At 47.4% G+C, this 22428-nt stretch overlaps 1 protein-coding gene across 1 annotated transcript in view; it reads left to right on the top strand.

Moving 5' to 3' along the window:
* The window catches only part of LOC137798784 (protein phosphatase 1 regulatory subunit 29-like), a 108595-nt gene extending 93322 nt beyond the window's left edge, over nucleotides 1-15273 (top strand). The window contains exons 4-7 of the mRNA XM_068595733.1: nucleotides 7044-7542; nucleotides 8467-8616; nucleotides 8809-9803; nucleotides 10194-15273. Coding sequence (XP_068451834.1) covers nucleotides 7345-7542; nucleotides 8467-8616; nucleotides 8809-9803; nucleotides 10194-11769 — 2919 coding nt within the window. The 5' untranslated portion in view covers nucleotides 7044-7344 and the 3' untranslated portion in view covers nucleotides 11770-15273. The remainder of the gene's footprint in view (nucleotides 1-7043; nucleotides 7543-8466; nucleotides 8617-8808; nucleotides 9804-10193) is intronic.
* Nucleotides 15274-22428: the final 7155 nt, after the last annotated feature.

Below are 22428 nucleotides of genomic sequence, written 5' to 3'. Positions count from 1 at the left end.
ATCAGCAGTTTGTGACGTTAAAAGCTTCTCATCGATTTCTCTCCGGCCTCGAGTCTGATAATCCACCGTCCTGCAGCAAGTACTCTCCACGAGCAAGTCTTCATCTTCAGACTGCAGCAACTAAACCACAGGAAGCCAGACTTCAGCAACTAAACCACAGGAAGCCAGACTTCAGCAACTAAACCACGGGAAGCTAGACTTCAACAACTAAACCACAGGAAGCCAGACTTCAGCAACTAAACCACATGAAGCCAGACTTCAGCAACTAAACCACATGAAGCCAGACTTCAGCAACTAAACCACAGGAAGCCAGACTTCAGTAACTAAACCACAGGAAGCCAGACTTATGCAACTAAACCACAGGAAGCCAGACTTCAGCAACTAAACCACAGGAAGCCAGACTTCAGCAACTAAACCACAGGAAGCCAGACTTCAGCAACTAAACCACAGGAAGCCAGACTTCAGCAACTAAACCACAGGAAGCCAGACTTCTGCAACTAAACCACAGGAAGCCAGACTTCAGCAACTAAACCACAGGAAGCCAGACTTCAGCAACTAAACCACATGAAGCTAGACTTCAGCAACTAAACCACATGAAGCCAGACTTCAGCAACTAAACCACAGGAAGCTAGACTTCAGCAACTAAACCACAGGAAGCTAGACTTCAGCAACTAAACCACAGGAAGCCAGACTTCAGCAACTAAACCACAGGAAGCCAGACTTCAGCAACTAAACCACAGGAAGCCAGACTTCAGCAACTAAACCACAGGAAGCCAGACTTCAGCAACTAAACCACAGGAAGCTAGACTTCAGCAACTAAACCACAGGAAGCTAGACTTCAGCAACTAAACCACAGGAAGCCAGACTTCAGCAACTAAACCATAAGAAGCTAGACTTCAGCAACTAAACCACAGGAAGCCAGACTTCAGCAACTAAACCACAGGAAGCCAGACTTCAGCAACTAAACCACAGGAAGCCAGACTTCAGCAACTAAACCACAGGAAGCCAGACTTCAGCAACTAAACCACAGGAAGCCAGACTTCAGCAACTAAACCACAGGAAGCCAGACTTCAGCAACTAAACCACAGGAAGCTAGACTTCAGCAACTAAACCACAGGAAGCCAGACTTCAGCAACTAAACCACAGGAAGCTAGACTTCAGCAACTAAACCATAGGAAGCTAGACTTCAGCAACTAAACCACAGGAAGCCAGACTTCAGCAACTAAACCACAGGAAGCCAGACTTCAGTAACTAAACCACAGGAAGCCAGACTTCAGCAACTAAACCACAGGAAGCTAGACTTCAGCAACTAAACCACAGGAAGCCAGACTTCAGCAACTAAACCACAGGGAGTCAGACTTCAGCAACTAAACCACAGGAAGCTAGACTTCAGCAACTAAACCACAGGAAGCCAGACTTCAGCAACTAAACCACAGGAAGCCAGACTTCAGCAACTAAACCACAGGAAGCCAGACTTCAGCAACTAAACCACAGGAAGCCAGACTTCAGCAACTAAACCACAGGAAGCCAGACTTCAGCAACTAAACCACAGGAAGCCAGACTTCAGCAACTAAACCACAGGAAGCCAGACTTCAGCAACTAAACCACAGGAAGCCAGACTTCAGCAACTAAACCAGGTCTGCCTGTAACTCACAAACTCGTTTCTTTGCTTCCTCTCGTCGTGTTTGAGGCGTTGCGTTGCTGCTCGGCTGGTTTGTGCGTGTCTCTCGTCTTTGTCGTCGTACTAAAAGATGAACACAATCGATCAGCAGCAGTTCGGCCTGCACGCGCCAGGCTCTGATGTTCTAGCAGCTGTCATGTCGCTGCCTCCTCGCGGCTCCTCTCGTCCTCCATCAACGACGTTACTCATCCGCAGACTCATTCCTTTGTGTTTTTCAAAAGAAAGAGTTTGACTCTGCAACTTGTTGACCCGGCTGGTGGCGTCGCCTCATCGAGTGGAGGGGGAGGCGTGCAGGGCCGGAGACCCCGCTGTGTGCAGCAACAGCAACAACAACAACAACAACAACAACAAATCGGTCTCAGTGGGAGGTGTCATGTGATGATGATGATGATGATGAGGCGTGAGGCCATGCTGGCATGCAACAGTTTGAGCTGTTGATGCAACAAAAAGCTGGACACCAGCAACTAGACCAGAGAGAGAGCGAGAGAGAGAGAGAGAGAGAGGGAGAGAGGGAGAGAGAGAGAGAGAGAGAGAGAGTAAACCTCCACTCTCCCTCCTCAAAGCTCGTTCTTCATCCCGACAGTCGCGGCCTCGTGAGGAACGACGTGTTAGCGTCTGCAGGACAAGACAAAAGGCCTTCGGTCTGTTTAGATGCAATTACGGTGACGGATGACTCTCCACCCGGACCCGGCGTCTCCGCCTGCGCTTCCTGCGCTCGCTGCGTGCTGAAAGGAGGCGAAGCGTCCGGTCCGCCGGCTGCGTTTCTTCCTCCAGGTGAGGGTTCGCTCCTCCGGCACGCTGAGCGTCGGTCCGAGTCCTGAATGCATCAACGTGCAGAGATGTTGGGGGAGGAAATACAAACGGCGTTCATGAACTTTAAGTCACTTTAAGCTGACAGAGGTTCTCCACAGAGCTGAAGATGGGCCGTTCAAACGCCGCTCGTACTGTCATGAGTTCTTTCCGAGCCGGGCTCCGAGCCCACGAGCCGCTGTGGCTGCCAACAGAGAAGAGGAGGGCGGCGCTGGAACGCGTGCATATGTGCAGCCGCTGGTGGCGTGTTCAGAGAGCATCGTTGTGGTTGTACCGCCAAAATAAAATACCATTCTCCTCCTTGGACTGACGGGGGCTCAGTCTGCAGATTAAATGTTGTTTCCTACAACGTGCCGGGTTGAACAAAGGATAAGAAACATCTCTCTCTCTCTCCGTCATCCCCCCTTCACTCTGATCTCTCACTTCCATGGAGAGGTCGAGCTAGTTGACCCGTTGAGATGCCTGAATTAAACGATGGAGGGATTCATGCTCCAACTCCTCTTCCATCCACCTTGCTGTCATCCTTCATCCCTTCGCTGACTCTCTCTCTCTCTCTCTCTCTCTCTCTCTCTCTCTCTCCTCCTCTATTAATATCATCCTCCTTTCCGAATGCTACTTCGACCCCATGCTGCCTCCCTCCCCTGGGCGAAGGAAGCGCTGCTCCCCGAGACGACTGCTGCTGCTCCAGAGGACCTGCTGAGAGGGGGGGGGGGGCGGCAGCCATTTTTTTTAAGAGTAATTAAGACACCGGAGGTGAAGCAGAAGACGATCCACCAGGAAAAACCCTGCAGGACGCACGGGGAGCCAGGATAACGAAGTCTCTGTGTACGATCAGATTTAATGCATTCTCTGCCACGCCGAGGATTCTCATTAGTTACACACACACACACACACACACAGACACACACGTGTGTGAGAGCGTCTTGCTATGCTAACGAGTGTAGGAGTCTGAACACGCGGCGTCCGATCAACCGATGAAAAGTGAACGCTGAGGATTATTTTTTTTCGATCAGCTGATCACATTGAACGTAATTCTTCTTATTTTTTCCCAAAGCTGAGGCCGCTACACCTCGCGGCGCCGCATCTCTGTCCGTGGGCGTCCTCTCTGCGCGTCACATCAGGCGCTCGTAGGACGAGTGTGTTTGGTATCTTCCTGAGCTTTTGTCTCACAATGTTTTTGGCGCAATCGGCGGATTCTGGAGGTCGTAATCTTTCCAGAAAGGTACGCTAATCATGTGTAGCATCAAGCTAGCACATGAGCATTTCTGTTGTCATAACTTGGGGAGTTCTCTCGGGTCGCATTCCAGTCATATTCGTGGTTTATGTTGATATTTATGGTTGAATGGTGTTGTAAAGTGCTCTTGCTGTGTCACGTCAGCGGCTCTGGTGAGGAGTCATGAGGACTTTGAGAGTGAGGAAGACCTCCTGATGAAGAGCTCTGCAACCAGTTTTGGGGTTTTTTTAAGGTGGAAAAGCAGAAAAAGCACCGTTACACTGGCTGCCGTATCGCTGTTATTTCATTTTAATACAAGATTCAGTCAACACTATGTTGAACAATGCCGAACCTTTATTTTGAAGGGTCGGTCGAGGACGTTTCTCGTTAGAATGAACTGTAATCCTTTTGGATTTAACTGCACCGTTTAAAAGGCAATGCCTCATGACCGTCCACTGATGGAGGAGAGAGAGAGAGAGAGAGAGAGAGAGAGAGAGAGAGAGAGAGAGAGAGAGAGACAGAGACAGAGAGAGAGAGAGAGAGAGAGAGAGAGGTGGGGGTCACCACCAACCTAAGGGAAGCAACACAAAGGCAGAGTCACACATTTGGAGACACAAACAGTGAGGTCGTGTCTTGGAGGAGACGAGGAGCTTCACGGCAGCGACGCTTCACCGCAGAAGAGCTGAGAAGGGCGAGCGAGCAGCAGCTCCGAGGTGAAGCAGCTGGGACGCAGAGAGAGCGCCAGCCGGCCTGAACGCTCCTCGCTCGCCGCCGGGCCGAGCGGCGAGGCGTCTGACCGGGAAACTGATATTTAGTCCGCCGTGTGTGAAGACTTGATGGATCCTGAATCAGCAGCTGATCGCAGCGATGGACCGGAGGGAAATCTTCTCTAGAGCCGTGACTCTCACCTGGACCGCTCACCTGTTGTCAGCGGCTCTTTAGGGCTGTGAGTTTTATTTTGAAGGGATTTTTTGCGCTTTTTTTGTTGTTGCCGGCTGTGGTTTCAACTTGTTTTGCGCCAAGTTGGGTCAAACCATCCTGCTGTGGGGGAGACTCTGGGTCTGATGAGGTCATCACAAGATTTTTACACACAAATCCTTCTGAATTGCACTTTTCATTTACTTCATTTTGAATCTGTGTCGTAATATCAGCAGATAAAAACTTTAATGAAAGCACAGTTTGATGTTTTAAGGTTACTTTTCATTTGCAGAAGAAGGAAACAGAACTTTCCTGTGAGGTTTGAGGTATTAATCTCTGGACGAGTCTCTTCCACCATCAAGTGGAAACAGAAGTTTCTTTCCTCACTGCGTCCTGTTGCATCAACACAAAGACGAGCAGGTGATGTCTTTCAACGTCTCTGGAACGGTCCTGCGCCATGTTTAGGTTTCCAACGAGGACGAACGCCGCGCTCTTCAGTTTGGGATCGTTCCATTTGTTTCTCTGACCCGACATCATTAGTGTTGTTTGTCAGACGCAAAGCTTTAATTAGAGCCGAGCCATCGGGAACAATAATTAAACAAAGAGAGGAAGAAGAGGGGGAGGCGGTCTCTTCCTCTGGCGTCTTGACAAGCTGCAAAATCAATGGCAAAGAATGTGATGAGAGAGAGAGAGAGAGAGAGAGAGAGAGAGAGAGAGAGAGAGAGAGAGAGAGAGAGAGAGAGAGAGAGAGAGGCAGCAGCTCTCTAACGTGTCAGGTTGTGTTTTGGTTCATTTGTGTTTCTAGTTGAAAGGCAGCGGAGATGAAAAAAAATATAATTAAAAATAAAATGGGCTTAAAACAAAGCCGGCAGAAGAAAGAGGACAGAGGAGAAGGAGAAGAAGAAGAAGAAAGAGAGAGGGAGGGAGAGAGTGACCCAGATGATAAAATAGACTGGATTAGTGAGCTCATGATCATTACTGAGTTATCAGATCCAAATCAAAAAGAAGACTCTGCAGATCTTCTGAGGCTGGACGGACTCGTCCTGAACACGCGTCACGTCGCATCGGACACGCTGAGGATACGACACACCAGGGGGGAGGAAGAGGAAGAGGAGGAAGAGGAGGAGGAGGAGGAAGAGGAGGACAACGAGGACGACACGCTTCATGAATCTTTAAGCGGCCTCCTGAAAATCTTAAAATTTGCTAAAGTGGCGCATTCCTTTTGTTTCTGTGGAACGAGGAGACAGCGTGAGAAGAAGAGAAGTTCAGGATGAAAGAGGAGAAGATAAGAGGAGGATGAAAGGAGAGAAAAGGAGGATGAAAAAGAAGAAGAGGATGAAAGAGAAGAGGAGGATGTGATCGTTGTCCAACTCCTCGTTGTATAAATCATTAATTTATCTTTTTTTCTCACGACGACCACAAACTAATGTTCACACACACACACACACACACACACACACACACACACACACACACACACACACACACACACACACACACACACACACCTGCACACACCTCACAGCACTTCATTAAAGGAGTGACTTTCATAATGATGAAGAAAGTTGAGGAGGAAGACTCACATCCTGCTGGATGTTCATAGTGATGATCACAATACGGTATAAAAGTGATGAAGAGGAGCAGAGCCCTTCCTCTCTTCCGTGGATCCACTGCCATTCATTCAAGTCCAGGCTCCAAAACTCTGGAAACAAATTAAAAGAGCGGGAGCCTGCGGTGGTGAGACGAGTCGTATTCTGTGCTGGATTAGAGATAATCCAGGGCTAATCCCCCTGAGGAAGGTAAATGGCTGAATGTCAGCTCGTGTCCTGTTAAACATGCACATTACTGCAGCGCTCCTCCTCCTCCTCCTCCTCCTCCTCCTCCTCTCAGCCCGTCTGGAGAACGGCAGCCATTAAATCTCCATCGTTCCTTTACGATGTTCCTCTGAGCTGAGTCAACAGAAGCTCGTGAACGACGAGGAGGAGCAGAGATTTACGTTTTCACTGCTGCAACGCAAACTTCTCTTTTATTATCATTACTTGATGCAACAAAACTATATGCTGTATGTTTCTGGGCTTCACGGAGACCAAATTAAATAATTGTGGCAGTTAATGGATTTAATACCACGGTGCAATAACTTCAAGGGACTGGGCAGCATCTATATATATGTATATATATATATATATATATATATATATATATATATATATATATATATATATATATATATATATATACCTTCCTCTTTTACGCAGCGCCTTCAGAAAAAAAGAGACTTAAAATCAATTCATTCAAAACCATTTGAGGAAACTTATTACAATGTTCTGCCAACTCTCAACCGTCATTATCACTTTAATGTTACCTCTCTCTCTCTCTCTCTCTCTCTCTCTCCCTCTCTCTCTCTCTCTCTCTCTCTTCCAGACCCCCTCCCCCGTGCGGTGGGTGTGTGGTGGTCATGAGCAGCAGCTGGTGGGACAGTCTCCAGAACCCTCTGACGTGGAACAGCTGAAATGGGGACCGGACTGGCCGCCATGCTGCAGGCTGAGCTGTGAAGACGTCCTCTCTCCGTTCACCTCGCTCTCTCTCCGCTTGGACTCGGCCTGCTCGCCCTACAGCCCCTCTTCCTGATTTGAAGCCCTGCTGCCTGCCTCGCTCCCTCCCTCCCTTCAACTCCTTTCCTTCCCTCCTTTCGCCATCTCCAACGCTTCCTTATCCCAAAACCATGGCCGGCAGCCTCCGCTCGTCCTCGCCGCTGCTCCCCCTGCTGCTCCCGGCGCTGCTGCTCCTCCTGCTCCACCTGCCCGGCCCGGTGAGGGGCGACTGCTGGCTGATAGAAGGGGATAAAGGCTACGTCTGGCTGGCTATCTGCAGCCAGAACCAGCCGCCGTACGAGACCATCCCCCAGCACATCAACAGCACGGTCAGTACGAGGGTACCCTAGAACACTGAGGTCTTTAACCCTAGAACACTGAGGTCTTTAACCCTAGAACACTGAGGTCTTTAACCCTAGAACACTGAGGTCTTTAACCCTAGAACACTGAGGTCTTTAACCCTAGAACACTGAGGTCTTTAACCCTAGAACACTGAGGTCTTTAACCCTAGAACACTGACGTCTTTAACCCTAGAACACTGACATCTTTAACCCTAGAACACTGAGGTCTTTAACCCTAGAACACTGACGTCTTTAACCCTAGAACACTGAGGTCTTTAACCCTAGAACACTGAGGTCTTTAACCCTAGAACACTGACGTCTTTAACCCTAGAACACTGACGTCTTTAACCCTAGAACACTGACGTCTTTAACCCTAGAACATTACCATCTTTAACCCTAGAACATTAACATCTTTAACCCTAGAACATTACCATCTTTAACACTAGAACACTATGGTCAGGTGATCTTCACCCGAGCGATTGTGGTTGTTATTTTCATTGTGTTGCTTTTGTCTGAGTTGTGTGGGTCTTTGTGTAGCTTGTTGTAACATATTCAAAATACATGTGCCAAGTCAATTAAAAACTGCAACTTAATGCAAATCGGATTAAAAATGAAAAACAGCACAGTTGGGTGCTTTGATGTTAATAAGCTCCTAGCATCAACATTTACCACCGCTAGATATCTCAGGTGGGACGATCAGCTGTTTGCAAAATAGGCTATGATTAACTAAACAAGTTTTTGATCCAATATGTAATTGGGGGATTTGTTGCACCACCAAACGTACAAGTTTGCCGTCTAATATGCTCTTGGCAGCAAGTTTTCTGGCAAAGACTTTAGGTTCTCCTCCCGTGGCTGCCAGGGAGTGTGTACGGCATCGACGGAAGTCATCGACTCTCTTGTCTCCCCGTTTAGGTTCATGATCTGAGGCTGAATGAGAACAAACTTAAGGCCGTGCTCTTTACCTCCATGTACCGCTTCACCAACCTCACCGACCTCAATCTGACCAAGAACGAGATCAGCTACATCGAGGACGGGGCCTTCGCCGGACAGGCCAACCTGCAGGTCTGCAGCCCACGACACTGTCCCTGTGTATTTCTTCATGTAAAAAACATCACAATGTCGAAACAATCTTTTTAAGCCATGCTCATACAGTCATGGATTTGTAAGATCATACCTTTTTTTAATCCCCCAAATGATAACAACTACTTGTTTTATTGAAACATTCAAGGAGGAAATGATCTCTTTCTGTCCCAGGTCCTCCAGCTGGGCTACAATAAGATGACCAACCTGACTGAGGGCATGTTGAGAGGCCTGGGTCGAATCCAGTGCCTCTTCTTGCAACACAACCTCATTGAGGTCATTGCCACCAATGCCTTCTGGGAGTGCCCGAGCCTCAGCAGCCTGGACCTATCTTCCAACAAGTTGGCCCGTCTGGACCCGTCCACCTTCACCGTCCTCAACAGGCTGCTGGTGTGCGAACTCGCAGGAAATCCGTTCCACTGTGGTTGCGACCTCAACAGCTTCCTCACCTGGCTGGAGGCGTTCAACAACGTCACCCACACCTACGACCGCCTCCAGTGCGAAACCCCTCTGGAAATGACCGGTTATCCACTTCTGAGCCCGGTGCCCGGACACGGGAGAAACGCCCGTTTCACTCTTTTATCCATGTGTCGGGACGGCGTGATAATTCCAGGGATGACTTCCCAGACGCCTGATCAGGATGGCTCAGGCATGGGTTTTGACAACCCGGACCAAAACCTGTACCACCAACCGACCACATCGTCCACCGCTGACCCCACCAATACCCATCAGATTTCCATGAAGCTTCACACCGTTTCCCTCTTCACCGCTTCCCTCGTCGTGCAGATCCCGCGGCCGTACAGTAAGATGTACATCCTCTCCCAGTTCAACCAAAGTTCCTCTGTAGACATCAAGCCCCTCATAAAAAAGAAGGAGACGCTATACTTGGACAGACTGAAACCGCACACAAACTACACGTATTGTGTGGTTTCCGCAAGCAAATATCAGCGCTACAATCACACCTGTCTGTCCTTTACCACGCGGGCTATGGGACTAGAGGACCCGCGAGCCAACCCATCCACAACCACGCACTACATCATGACCATCTTGGGATGTCTGTTCGGCATGGTCATTGTGCTCGGATTGGTCTATTACTGTCTCAGACGGCGACGCATCGAGGAAGAGAAGCAGAAGGCTATAAGTGTGAAGAAAACTATATTGGAGATGAGGTACTCAACGCATTTTATTGTTTGTTAAGGGACGTCTTAAGGGCCCCGTTATAATCCCTTTTTTCATGATAATGAACTTCTGCAGTGCTACTACGTTGCTTTGTTTTCAATTGAATTCCTGAAAAGCCTAATTTATTCTAACTTGTAAAAAACACTATTTATTGAGGCTTTGGGCCATGCTATTTGAGTCATAGTTTCTTTGAGCTTTAATTAAAAAAGCAAGGAATTTGTCACCCCATGGCATCACTGAGAGGACATATTATGTATGTATTAAAGTATAAGGTTCAACCATGCTGTTTAGGATAATGTGGAAAATGATGTGCACAATATGAGATCAGAAAAGGAAACTGGGTGTATTGTTTGTGTTAAAGTGAATGTGTCATTCTGCAGGTATGGCCCCGAGGCGGCTGCCGCCGTGTCCAATGACCCGAGCGCCATGCAGCGTCTCCAGGAGCAAGCGCACCACCAGCACCACCATTCAGGGGGAGCCGGAGGCAAGCTGCCCCCGTCTGCCTCCTCCAGCACGGGCATGCTCCACGGCTCTGCCAACACCAGCTCATCCCGCCTCTCCACCTTGCCACAGGTGGAAAAAATGGCCAGTGCCTTTTCTGAGGCGATGGGCGGCAAAGGGAACTACATGGATGTGAGGACAGCGGGAGTGGCCGGGGAGGGAGGGATGGGAGTTGGAGGAGCAGTGGTAGGAGGGGAAGTAGTTGCGGATAGGCGAGGTGGAGCCGAGACCGGGACGGAGGCTGGGGAGGAGTCGGACGACGACGGCCGTGGCTCGGCGTCAGAGATCTCCACCATCGCCAAGGAGGTGGACAAGGTGAACCAGATCATCAACAACTGCATTGACGCCCTGAAGCTGGATGCCTCCGCTAACGTCGTCGCCGCGGCTGACAACGGCAACCCTGTGTCCTCCTCCCAGCCCCAAACTTGCATCCCGTCCCTGCCCCGCAACCTCCTGCCCCTTTCTCCGGGCCACCCTGGAGATCAGATCATGGCGTCCTCCCCAAAGGTGCATCCAAAGCCTCATCCCCAGTCTCACCCCCAGCCACATCCTCACCCACATCCTCATCCCCATCCGCAGCTACATCAGCCACCCCACCCGCCTTCAATGGCCCCGGTGCCCCTTGTCATGCCCCTCTCTGAGCGGCCGGGCATCAGCGGCGGCGGGTTCCTCTCCCCTCCTTACCGTGACCCGCCCCCGGCTAATGCCGTGCGGCCCCTTCAGAGGCAGTTGAGCGCTGACACTGGTGCGGCGAAGAATCGTTGCGGTGCCCCGGCTGCGGGATCTGCCAAGAGCAACAGGGTGTTCAGCGTAGATATCCCGGAGCAGCGCAATGATCCGCCCAAGTACCCAACAGAAAAAGGCAGCCCTGGGGGTTGTGGCGGAGGTGGCGGTGGTGGTAGTGGTGGAGGAGGTGGTGGGTGCAATGGGAATGGGATGGGAAACATAAATGGCGGTGGGGTGAGTGTGAATGGGGGCGGGATAGGGTGTAATAACGGGAGTGGAGGTGCAGGTGTTGGCCCTGGACAGCAGCAGCAGCAGCAGCAGCAGCACCACTTGGAGGTCCAGCCGGACTACCACAGCTCTGAGCACCGGCACTCCTTTCCCGCACTCTACTACGAGGGCGGCAACGAGTCACCCTCGCCGGCCCAGAAGGCCTCCTTCCTCAAGCCACTGGGCCGCACCAAGAGGGATGCCACGGCCGCCTACTCCCAGCTCTCACCTTCTCGCCACCACAACTACAACTCCGGCTACTCCTCCAGTCCCGAGTATTCGTCTGAGAGCACACTGCGGATCTGGGAGCGATTCCGGCCTTACAAGAAGAGCCCCAGAGAGGAAGCGTCGTACATCGCGGCGGGCCACGCCCTGCGCAAGAAGGTGCAGTTCGCCAAGGACGAGGACCTTCACGATATCTTGGACTACTGGAAGGGAGTTTCTGCCCAGCAGAAGCTGTGAGCGGAGGAAGCTCAGGACGAACGGCGTAAGGGAGATTGTGAGGTTGGATGCCAACAGCGGACTTAAAAAAAAGAGGACTAGATGTTAATGTAGCAAGACGGATGACGATGACATTTCCTATGAGGTGTCCAGTGGCACGGTTCAATCCCCTGTGCGATCCAGGGTTGAAGAGCTCTGAGTGATTTTCTTTTTTCTTTTTTTACTGATTCTATAATAATCCATTGACATTTTAGACCGGTTGTTTCCGAGGTTGGCCGTGTTCACCACAATACTGAGTGATAATTGAATCACGCTGTTCACCAGACTACCTCATACTGGGCACTTTGGTCCTCGTAGGCTTCCGTAGACCCGCTGAATCCACACTAACAAGCAAAGAAAAAGTGGTAACAAGCAATGTCTTCTACCTCATTACTGGTACACTGTAGCTCGGCTATCTCACCAGAGGCAGCCCCATTCGTGGCTTAACCCCCTCCCCACTGGTTCTAATCCCATCAAACCTCCTTTCACAAAACAATCATTCCACTGCACCGCCAACACCTGCTCTCCTATAGAAGCATCATTTAGGGAGATAATGAGGGAGGAAGCAGGATGAGGAATTAGGTGCGTGTGTTTTTTAAAGTAGCCTGAATCTCCCGCTTCGGGGGAGGACATTAAGTGATACTTATCGGGCTAATTGTTCTCCCTGCAATTAGCCGGCGTACGAGCGGGTCGGTGAGGATGTGTGTCGAGCATGGTTATCGATTCGAAACACCTCACTACATATGTTCACCGGTGTGTGGGCTTGTAGTTTGTGCATGTAGGTGTGAGTGATTGTGTGTGTGTGTGTGGGTGGGAGAATAGGGTTGGGGCTTAAGCCGCCCATTATTCTCAGTCTCCTCTGTGGTTGTAAAGTGGATAGCTTAGGGGCGAGATGCTTTGCATATAGATAACAGTCCAGTTGGGGAATTGTGTGTATGTGAATGTGTTTGGTCCAACCCGCCTGTCTATCTCGGCAGCGTGAAGTGAAGCCCTTCAAGACCTGCAGGCATATTTGTCTCCTGTAGCCCATTTCTTATTTACAGGTGTAGCAAATTTCTTTTGATAAGGAAAGCTATGAGGTAGGACATTTACATTTCAATAGTGCGAGTAATGCAGAAATTACCTTTTTTAGGGTGTGTTGTGCAGGTTGTGCAAGACAGGTGCTCGCTCCTATATTAAGAAAGAACCCCGGTAATCACATTTTAGAGTAGCGGCAGATTGAAAGCGGGTTAGAGGTTTCCTGCATCTAATTTTTCTGAGCATGCACGTATAGTCAGGAGACAATATACCGTCCTCGTGTCAGCTCCAGGCAAGGTTGCAACAAACTCAAAATATGTCAAATCCTCTGCACTACACAGCGAGATACAATTGATGGTAAGCGAAGTGGAAGCCAGAGGGAAATACTCTGCCTCAGACTGCATGACTCTCCACTCGGTCTGACCCTTCTTTGCTCTCGGTGGGGAGTTTGCTCTGGACCAAAGTGCCCTTCAGAGGTATGATTTCACAAGTTTCTATTTTATCCATCATCTTGGCCTTCTCTTTCCCTTCCAATACGGCTAATAGAGGGAAAACGCAGCCCAGAAGGAGCAAGGACATCATCGCCGTGGTGTTATTCTTGGTTAATTATGTGAGCTTTGGGTTTGACTTCATGGGTGCAGCAAATGGAATATGTGAAAAGAAAGAGGAGCACGGCTTGGTGTTGGTACAAACCAAACCAGAGACTTTGACCTGGGGCTTTTCTTTTCTCACGCATTGAGAGCGTTCTCACACACAAGAGGCACAAATGCTGATGTTTACAACCGTGCACATGCTTTATATTCTTTTTTTTAAAACTTTTTACTAAATAATGTGTCGGTTGGCCGTCTGGGTTTCTCTCTCTGCCCACGATTCCTATCCTCACCCCTGCCGCCCTGACCTCTCTTTCTGCAATGTGTGATACATCTCAATTGAAATACGGTTTAAAAAATAAGGTTTTAAAATGCCTAATTAATTAATTCCCCTCCGTGTTTTTTACCCCCTCTGCCTGCCGCCTCTGTCTAACTTAATGGGGTAAATTAATGAGTAATTTGCGGCGGTTGATGCCGTAGCATTGTCTGAGGTCAGAAAAGCGTGCTGGTGTTATTAACTCTGCCAGACTGGGAGCCTGATGGAAATTAATGACTGCTGCTTTCCTCATCCTCTTTCTTTTTGTTGGTGTCTCTATCGTTTCTTTCTAAAAACCATAGACCCCTTAGCGGGTTTATGGCAGATATTGCTATAAAAACTTTACTCATAACCAGTAACATACAGACAGAATCAAATATACACAGAGATACACCTTTTTTTAGTTTGGGTATGACATTTTTGGAGCAGATGCTTAAGAGTAGTTTGGTTTTTAAAAGGTTCAACCTTTTACTGCTGCCTCTTTTCTCCTGCAGACAGGAGTGATCCTCAGTAAAACAGACCTCACAGAACTGAGGTCACACTTCTGCTTCACCGTCACTGTGCAAGTTCTGAGTACAGGTGAAGGTGAGCTAGTTTGAGATCCGACCTCCTGAGCGTTATTCTGTTCTCTTTTGAGTCAGATTGCTCAGGACGGACCGGTCTGCCGGGCCCTGAAGTCATGTTATACGATTAGCTTTTCTTTTCCACGGGCAGAACTCGGATATCATCGCTGTGACAGAACTTGAATTCACCCGCTGTTTGAGGCGTGAGCGTGACGGGGAAAGTGAAAGCAGAAGGTGACATTTACTCTTTCACCTGTAAAGATCTCAGCCTGCAAAACAGTGCTCTTTTTTCTCATAAGGTCAGCAGATTCATCTTTTGTGAAGGGGGAAGAAGACGATAATGTCCATGCGCATGAAAAGCATTCGTTTTCTATTTCTTTTTTTGCAGCAGCAAAATCTAAACACAGCCAGGACTTGTTACTCCTCGTTCACCAGGATGTATGTTTTTAATACCATTTAATTGCTGTGAGAACACAATAACTTCCCCTCCACTGTGTTAGTGCAGTAGTGCACTGGCCGTATAAAAGGAAAACAGTTAGATGCCTCAAGGGGTAGAAGAGAAAATATGTTTCTAATTTGCACCAACCAACCATTTAATTATGCAGTAGAGATCCAGCCATTTTTTTTGTGTCTGGCTTTGTATTATTCCGTCGCGTTTCATATGAATAATGACTTCCCCGCTGACCTCTCTTTGTCATCGGTGGCAGCCGATCCAATAGACCCACCAGCATTCACGATGGGACGTGGAAAAAGCGTGTCATTACTCTGCTATCGGATCAATAGAACTTAATTCAGGTGGGAAGGACCAAATGAAAAGTTTAAAAAAACAGAACAATTTCCCCCGGGCAGCTTTCAGTTTTGTTTTTTTTCATAAAGAGCTCAGATTTCTATTTTGGCCCATTGTTCAAATCCCACTGGCAGCTCCAGTGTTCAGTCCAAGAAATCTCCGATCAATTAGTTTTAGATTAGCACCACGGGCGATACAGAGGTTTTTTTTAAATAACGGATTATTTGAAATATATATATATATATATATATATATATATATATATATATATATATATATATATATATATATATATATATATATAATATGCCCTCAAGGAGGTTCCCTTGACAGAGGAAATAACATTAACTCAGTTATTCATGAGAACAATGTCCAATTGTCAGAAATTAGTGAGAAATCATTTCTGTCCAGTGGTCCTTTGTTCTTACTCTTATTTGAACCCTCATACTTCAGTTTAAATCTATACGCTTTCCTTTGTACTCTGGTGTGCACATGATTGTGTAACGCCACTTCAGTCCAACACAGCCAAGCCTTGCTCCTCTTCCTCAGCTCATATATTCTTTTTCTTGGGTATGATGTTTTGTTTTCACACGACAGCCAACGAGGGGAGTCTGACTCCCAGTCCTCAGGAGCCACAGAGTCCACAAATTGAGACTGACGGATGTACAGTCGCCGGACCGTTGGGGATTTGCCTGAGTGTCTTCTCTCCTGTCTGGCCAATTAACAACAGTGATGAATCAATGTGAAGCAATCACTGACAGTCCCCGAGGCTTCCAGAGGGAAACATAAGCGGGGAAGGATTGAGACGCGACGGCTCGGTGGCTGTCGCGTCTTGAGGAGTCAAACCCTCTCGGTCCAGAGCCGTGAATCCCAAAGGTCCATTGGAACTGGTAATCAGGCGTGGGGGGTCCTCTTTGAGCAAAAAATAATGAACAAAAACATTCACGGACTCTCGTTTTCCTAACTCGTGGGTCACAGAGAGTCTGCAGATTCAAGATGAGCGTCTTTGTGATCGAGGGGTACCTTTTGGCCGATCAGCTCTGGCGAGTGGGCAACACACTTTGTGTGAATCCAAAGACAAAGTGTGGATATTTCCTCTGCGCCTCCAGCTAATTCATGTGGGTTTTACAGTCCGCTAGAAAGTAGATGGCTGTTTGCCTCTGGGACTCATTGCTACAAGTTTGCTTTCTCATTTAAGTTCGGCCTTATTGAGAAACACAAATTAATAGTCTTGGGGGAAAATGAAATCACACAACCGCTCTCGATTACCTACTTTTTGAAAGTTGCAGTTGCTCTCAATGGAAACAATTGTCCGATAATCTGCATACAATGCAATGATTCCCCGGGGGGGTGGCAGTAAGGTCTACTTGCTCCTGTTCAAATTAAACTTGTGAATCCATACGATGAGGTCTCCAGCGGAAACACGGGCTTTGGTTTAATGCTGTACGCATGAGGACGTTGTCCAACGAGAGGCCGGCTTCACACCTGCAGCAGTAAACCCAGAAGCTTTGCTCTTCAATATTAGAACAGAAAAAATGGGAGTCTTGGGATAGAAGATATGCGATAAAGGGAATCAAACTGAATCTCCAATCTCTTTTCCCCTCGTACATTTATCTCCCCTGACAAATCCCCCACCACTTGTTCTGCAAAACAGCATACTATATTTATGTTGTGAACCTGTAAAGTATACTACCTTTTTACATCAGATGGATTTCAGAAGCTGCAGCTTAGTGCAATTCAAAGATCCGTATTTCTGTGCTGGAGTGTGACAGGGTCCTGTTTTACACTATCGGGCAAAACAGGGCGAGCCAGGGCTGAATTCACATGACAGCGCCTTCAGTCAACATGTGCTGTCACATCTCGCTGCTCTTGGGAGAAGAGTCACAGCAGTTCTCTCATTTGATTTCCTTCCCATGCCCCCATAATTATTGAACATGTTAATCCAATTATGGTACAGGACCAGCTGTGGCGAAACGCTATCTCTAGTGTTACGCAAGTCAAACAACGTCTGTACTTTGGGAGGTGGACTTCTCATGGATGTCGATAGGCAGAGTCAAACGTCTCACCTTCTTGATCTGAATCCTAATCGCCTAGACCTTGAAGAACTTGCCTTACATAACAGAAGACCCGGTGGAGACATTACAGAGAAGGAGGTTAAATATAATAGCACAGAGAATTCATATCGTCAAACTGAGAAACACAAATTGGCCTGAGTTTATGTAATTTACCTGAGTGGAGATGCAACGGGTGTCAGACGCACTCAAATGCAAACGTACCACCTGAAGATTTAGCTTTTCGTTGGCACAATATTGCAGATTTTACCTCATCATGGACGTAACAGATAGCGCGGCAGTGGTTTGCACTCATGAATGTACTTACAGCATGATCACAATCTAAATTACTCTTTGGCTCTGCCTAAAGATATTACCTTTTGTGACATGTTCTAGAGGGATTTCCACCGCGAACCCCCAACAGTGTAAGACTTCGGCCCCGGCTAGTTTTCACTGGCTCCAAAAGAGGAAGCAAGACTGCGATTTAAGTGCGAACATTGCCGTCTGTCCGCCGTTGAGGTCCAGTCCCTTTTTATGGGTCCATTCGATTGCGGGTCGACCTGATCGCCGGATCGTTTGACTCGCCGTCAAACCCCGATGACTGGCGGCATAAGGGGGTTCCCTTTGTGGGTCCAACATCCGACAAAAGTGAAAGGAGTTTCTACCGGAGGCCAACTGTGACAAACGCACACAATCACACACACACACACACACACACAAATGTAGAGAATCAATGAATATACTGTATGTGTTTGAATAGATTAGAGTTGCACTATATGGACATGAAATGTGAAAACACACACACACACACACCATCCCATGCATATCTGAGTATACATAACAAACATCTTCAAACACACACACACACACACACACAAAACAAACCACATGCCCACCTGCCCACACAAAGTATGGACTGAACATTTTTATCCACGTTTACAGACACAAATGGTCTTAAAAGTGCCAAAACGGGGAGTTTTCTGTGCAGGCGGAGTGGAACCAAACATCTGTAGAAATGAACTAAGTGTCTTTACAGGCCTAAACCGCCTCAGTGTGTTTTTTATTTGTTTTAGTTATGTATTTATTTCTCTGTATAGCCAATGCATTATTTTTGCTCCTCTGTGTTTATTTTTCAGCGCTCTGTTTTTTCCCCACGATTTGTTTTAAAGCTGTTGTCGCTGTGTGTGTTAGAATGAAAATGCTTATTGTGAACGTCACACGTGGAGTTCTCATGGGCTCCTCTGATCTGTCGGACTTTAAAATTATAACTCAAGAGCAGTCGCACACCTTCAATTACACACCAAAGAAGCCTTTTGCTTTGCGGGTTTTTTTAGATCCCATCCACGTCGCCGAAAAGTCCCGAACGATACAACGAGAGCACGTTGTGAATTCGAGGGATTTCTTTTCTCTTTTTTTGTCGCTTTTGACATAAAACAAAAGGAATTGAGTCGGTGGATGTCCACACAGGGAGGTCAGGTGAAAAGTGCGGTGACTCGTTTGAGTCTTGCGGGAAGCAAGTACTTGAGTTGTGTTTTTCTTTCAATACGTTTCTTAATCATTCAGGTCAGAATACTTTTTTTTTTTTAACCAAATCTATAGTTTATGGGAGTTTTGTGTTGTTTCAGTGAACATTAATTGACAAAATTACCTTACTGAACATCCCAAAGACAGGCTTGTCCGTCCACACACACACACACACACACTCACACACACACACACACACCCTGAGAGCTGTGCTGTGAAGAGCTGGATAACATGCCTGTCACCACGGCCTTTTGGAGGGTCTTGTTTTTCAGGAGACAGAAGCTGAAACAGCGAGGAGAGTTTGAGTGCGTCCCTTTTGGAAGATTGAACTGGCCGCGCCACACCAATTTGTATTATGTGTGTGTGTCTGTGCGTGTGTGCGGTTGTCAGGGCTTGTGTTTTTTTCTGCGAGTGGGACTGTGGATGTTTGTGTGTGTGTGTGTGTGTGTGTGTGCATTTTGGACATTTTGTGCTTTCAAATAACCTGTCGTGTCTGACAGTGCAGCTCTGCGCGAGTGCCTCCTCAACAGGGTAGCATGCGTAATGGTGTGTGTGTGTGTGTGTGTGTGTGTGTGTGTGTCTCTGAGGGATTTTGTTTTGACTGTCGGCTCTGTCGTGGGAGTGATGGCTGGGTAGTGGGGATCTGGAGCAATTTCAATTAATCTGCCTTTCAGTCTGCAGGGCTCTCCAATAAGGCCAAGCTCATTCACTTGCTCGCTGTCACTCTGACACACACAGACACACACAGACACACACAGACACACTCTCGCTCTGTGATACATTTATTGTAATTGCATGCTGCCCGTTTCATAGACACTGTTCATTGGCACATCCACACCGAATGCAAACAATCAGCCCAAACACGCAGATTTCATGTCTCACACAAACACCAGTTGTAATTACACACACACACATACACAAACACACACACGCACTATAATTGCATCCCTATTCAGCGCATGCACCGCCTCCTCTTTTACCAAACCCCCTCGTCCCTCCATCCTCCGGTTGAGTGAATTCTTCCGTCTCTGTTGAGTTTTTACTTCTGACCCTCTCGCCCCTCGATACCTGATTAGCATTAGCGCCGCAGGTTAGCTTGCACTCTGACAACTAGCGTGGTGTGCTAGTCACCCCAACACCTGCCCCTGCAGAGTGTGTGTGTGTGTGTGTGTGTGTGTGTGTCTGCTTAACCCAGGTTTGCGTGGAGTCTGTTAAAGGAAAGACTTTTTGTTTAAACCTTCGTATCAAAGCGACTCCCATCGCAGATGTTTACTGACCGGGTTCAGTAACACAATCTCCCTCTCATAAAGGAGACAAGTCATCCTCATTAGCAGTATTATATTGTAAGTAATATGTTATACAACATGTTTGCACGCTTGAATGTAAAACAAAAACGACGTTTTATCGCCTGTCACTTTAAGACACTTTTCAGTCGGCTCTGATTGGCTTGCGAGAAAAATTCGGTGCATGTTTTGCAAAAGTAGAGAGTACTTTTTCTCTCGCTAGTTTCCCGACGAACGTCAAAGGAAACTTCTCAGCCGGCTGCAGGTAAAGATCGTGGTTTGGTTTCAAATGATTATGGAAAAAATAGACTTATTTTAAATTAGATTTGAGTCGGCAGATCTCATAAAGAGACAATAAACAGAAGCGATAATTAGAGTATTATTGCCGCTACACCAGAGTATCATTGTCGCCATTTACCGTTAGCCGTGGAGATACGTTAGCTCAAAAACAATATTTAGTTTCACATAGTTTCCTCTGGTGGACAAACATGTTCTTGTTTTATGATCTGTTGCTAGCAACGTTACGCAAAAGGCACAAAAGTGTGTGTGCCGCCATTTTTTTTTGAATTGGCGATCATTTGTGTGGTCGAATCCCACGTGCCGAACATCGTTGTGTGGCTTTGAATCACAATGTCGCCTTTTTAAAAATGATTATATTGTCCTGGTAAAATAAATACCCAGCCACGTCTTTGCTAGCTAGCGGCGGTAGCCCAAGTGCTGACCTCAAGGACGTCAACAACACAAACAAAAAGACGGCGTTGTCCGAATTGTCCGACAGCGCCGGAGTCGCTCGACCCGGCAGAATGCGGCACATTAAAAATATTAACAACAGTGTACAACAGCAGCGGCGCCTCTCAGTCCTCCAGCGCCACTTAAATATCAATTTCTTTGGCAATTACCGACTCCGGGAAAATGATCCGAGGGAAACGCATTCGTGCTTTAGCTCGGGGGAGAACACACACTGCAGAATTGAATAGCAGGCACCCAAATAGTGGCAGCGGACGTCTGCAGGGTCGAGAAAGCGAGTGCGTTTCTTTAGTGCGTGTGTGCGTTTCTCAGAGGTGCTTCTGCTCATCTGGTGCTCACACAATGTGGAGGTGGAAGCAGCCGTAAGGAGAGGAGTTTACAGTTATTTCTCCTTTTTTTAATTAGCAAAATGCGCAACAATCTGTAATCTCCCTTTTTTAAATCTACGCTCCGAGCGCTGCGTATTCATCTGGAGTCGTTTAAAAAAATGTAAAAGCTAATTGACTTTCCGTGGGTATTGTTTCCGTTGTGCCGCTGCTTTGTTCATATCGCACCGTGTCAACAAAAAAGCGAATACCCACAACGCTTTTTTTGCATCATTTATGTCTTTCAGACATTACTTTAGTTCGCTTCGAATCCGTTTGATGGAAGTTTCACCTCTCCGTCCCTCACGGCGCTCGGTAGCAGATAAGAACACCGGCGCTCATTAATCGCCTTCTGCCGTGGTCATATTTTGGGGAAATTGCTGGATGGAGGATATTGCAGCGCGATTCAGACACACACACACATCCAAAAATGCATACAGCATGTGTATGCACACACACACAAACACAGGATGACTGATAATTGAATGAACTTTACGGCATCAAACAATCTGTCATCAGAGGATCCGATCGGAGATAGAGAGGACGGCAGTGGCGAGAGGTTGCACGGATATATTGAAAAATAATGAAAATCCATATTAGAAAATAACTCATTTTTAAGTGTGCCGCGCCCCTCCCCCTCACTTAGCTCTCCTCTTGTGTTCAGGCCCGCTTTTAGGTTTTAAATGCATGACAGAACCACATGAAATGTGTTTATTGCATCAAGGCGTTTTGACTTTGTCAGGAAGCTGTTTTTCAACAAAATAAAACAAAAACATTTTCTTTCACTAAATTATAAAATGCTCTGTTTGTTAGGGTCGATTTCGACCCCGTTATGAAACATAAGATTCACTTGATTGGTTGTTCTTTATTCGTTTTTAGTGTATTCTACAGCTGATTCAAGACATGGGTCAAAACCGACCCGTTAGCACAAGAGATGCTAACAGAAAGCTAGCACAAGAGATGCTAACAGAAAGCTAGCACAAGAGGAAGGTTAAACATGTAAAGCAGGCACCATATTTTCATGATAATAATAAAAATGAGTTGCCATTATTTCTCGGGCCATGCTAAGAGTTTTATCTGAGCCAGTGAGGCGATCAGATTTTCTTCAGCCCGTCTGGCTTTAACCCGTCTGGACAGCCGTGAAAACGTCAGACCGGATCCTCAAAGAGCCGAACATCAAACGCCTCGCGCCCGGAGGGAAACCTGTCTCGTTGGAAAATCCGTCTCCGCGGGATGTATATATATATATAAATATATATATAAATATATTACAGTCGGGACGCTAATTCGGATGATTTTCTACAAAATGGCCGCCTCCGGGCAGTGGATGTCACCCCCCATCAGCTGTGGTCCAAAGACATAATCTCCACGCTCCTTTCCGACAGAAGGAGCTTTCGG

Source organism: Clinocottus analis, unplaced genomic scaffold (genome assembly GCF_023055335.1).
Source record: "Clinocottus analis isolate CAN_PGR_092001 unplaced genomic scaffold, fCliAna1.0.p SCAF_31, whole genome shotgun sequence".
NCBI classification, from domain to species: Eukaryota; Metazoa; Chordata; class Actinopteri; order Perciformes; family Cottidae; genus Clinocottus; species Clinocottus analis.
Note: the sequence above shows the minus strand (reverse complement) of the source record. Positions and strands in the feature narration are given on the sequence as shown.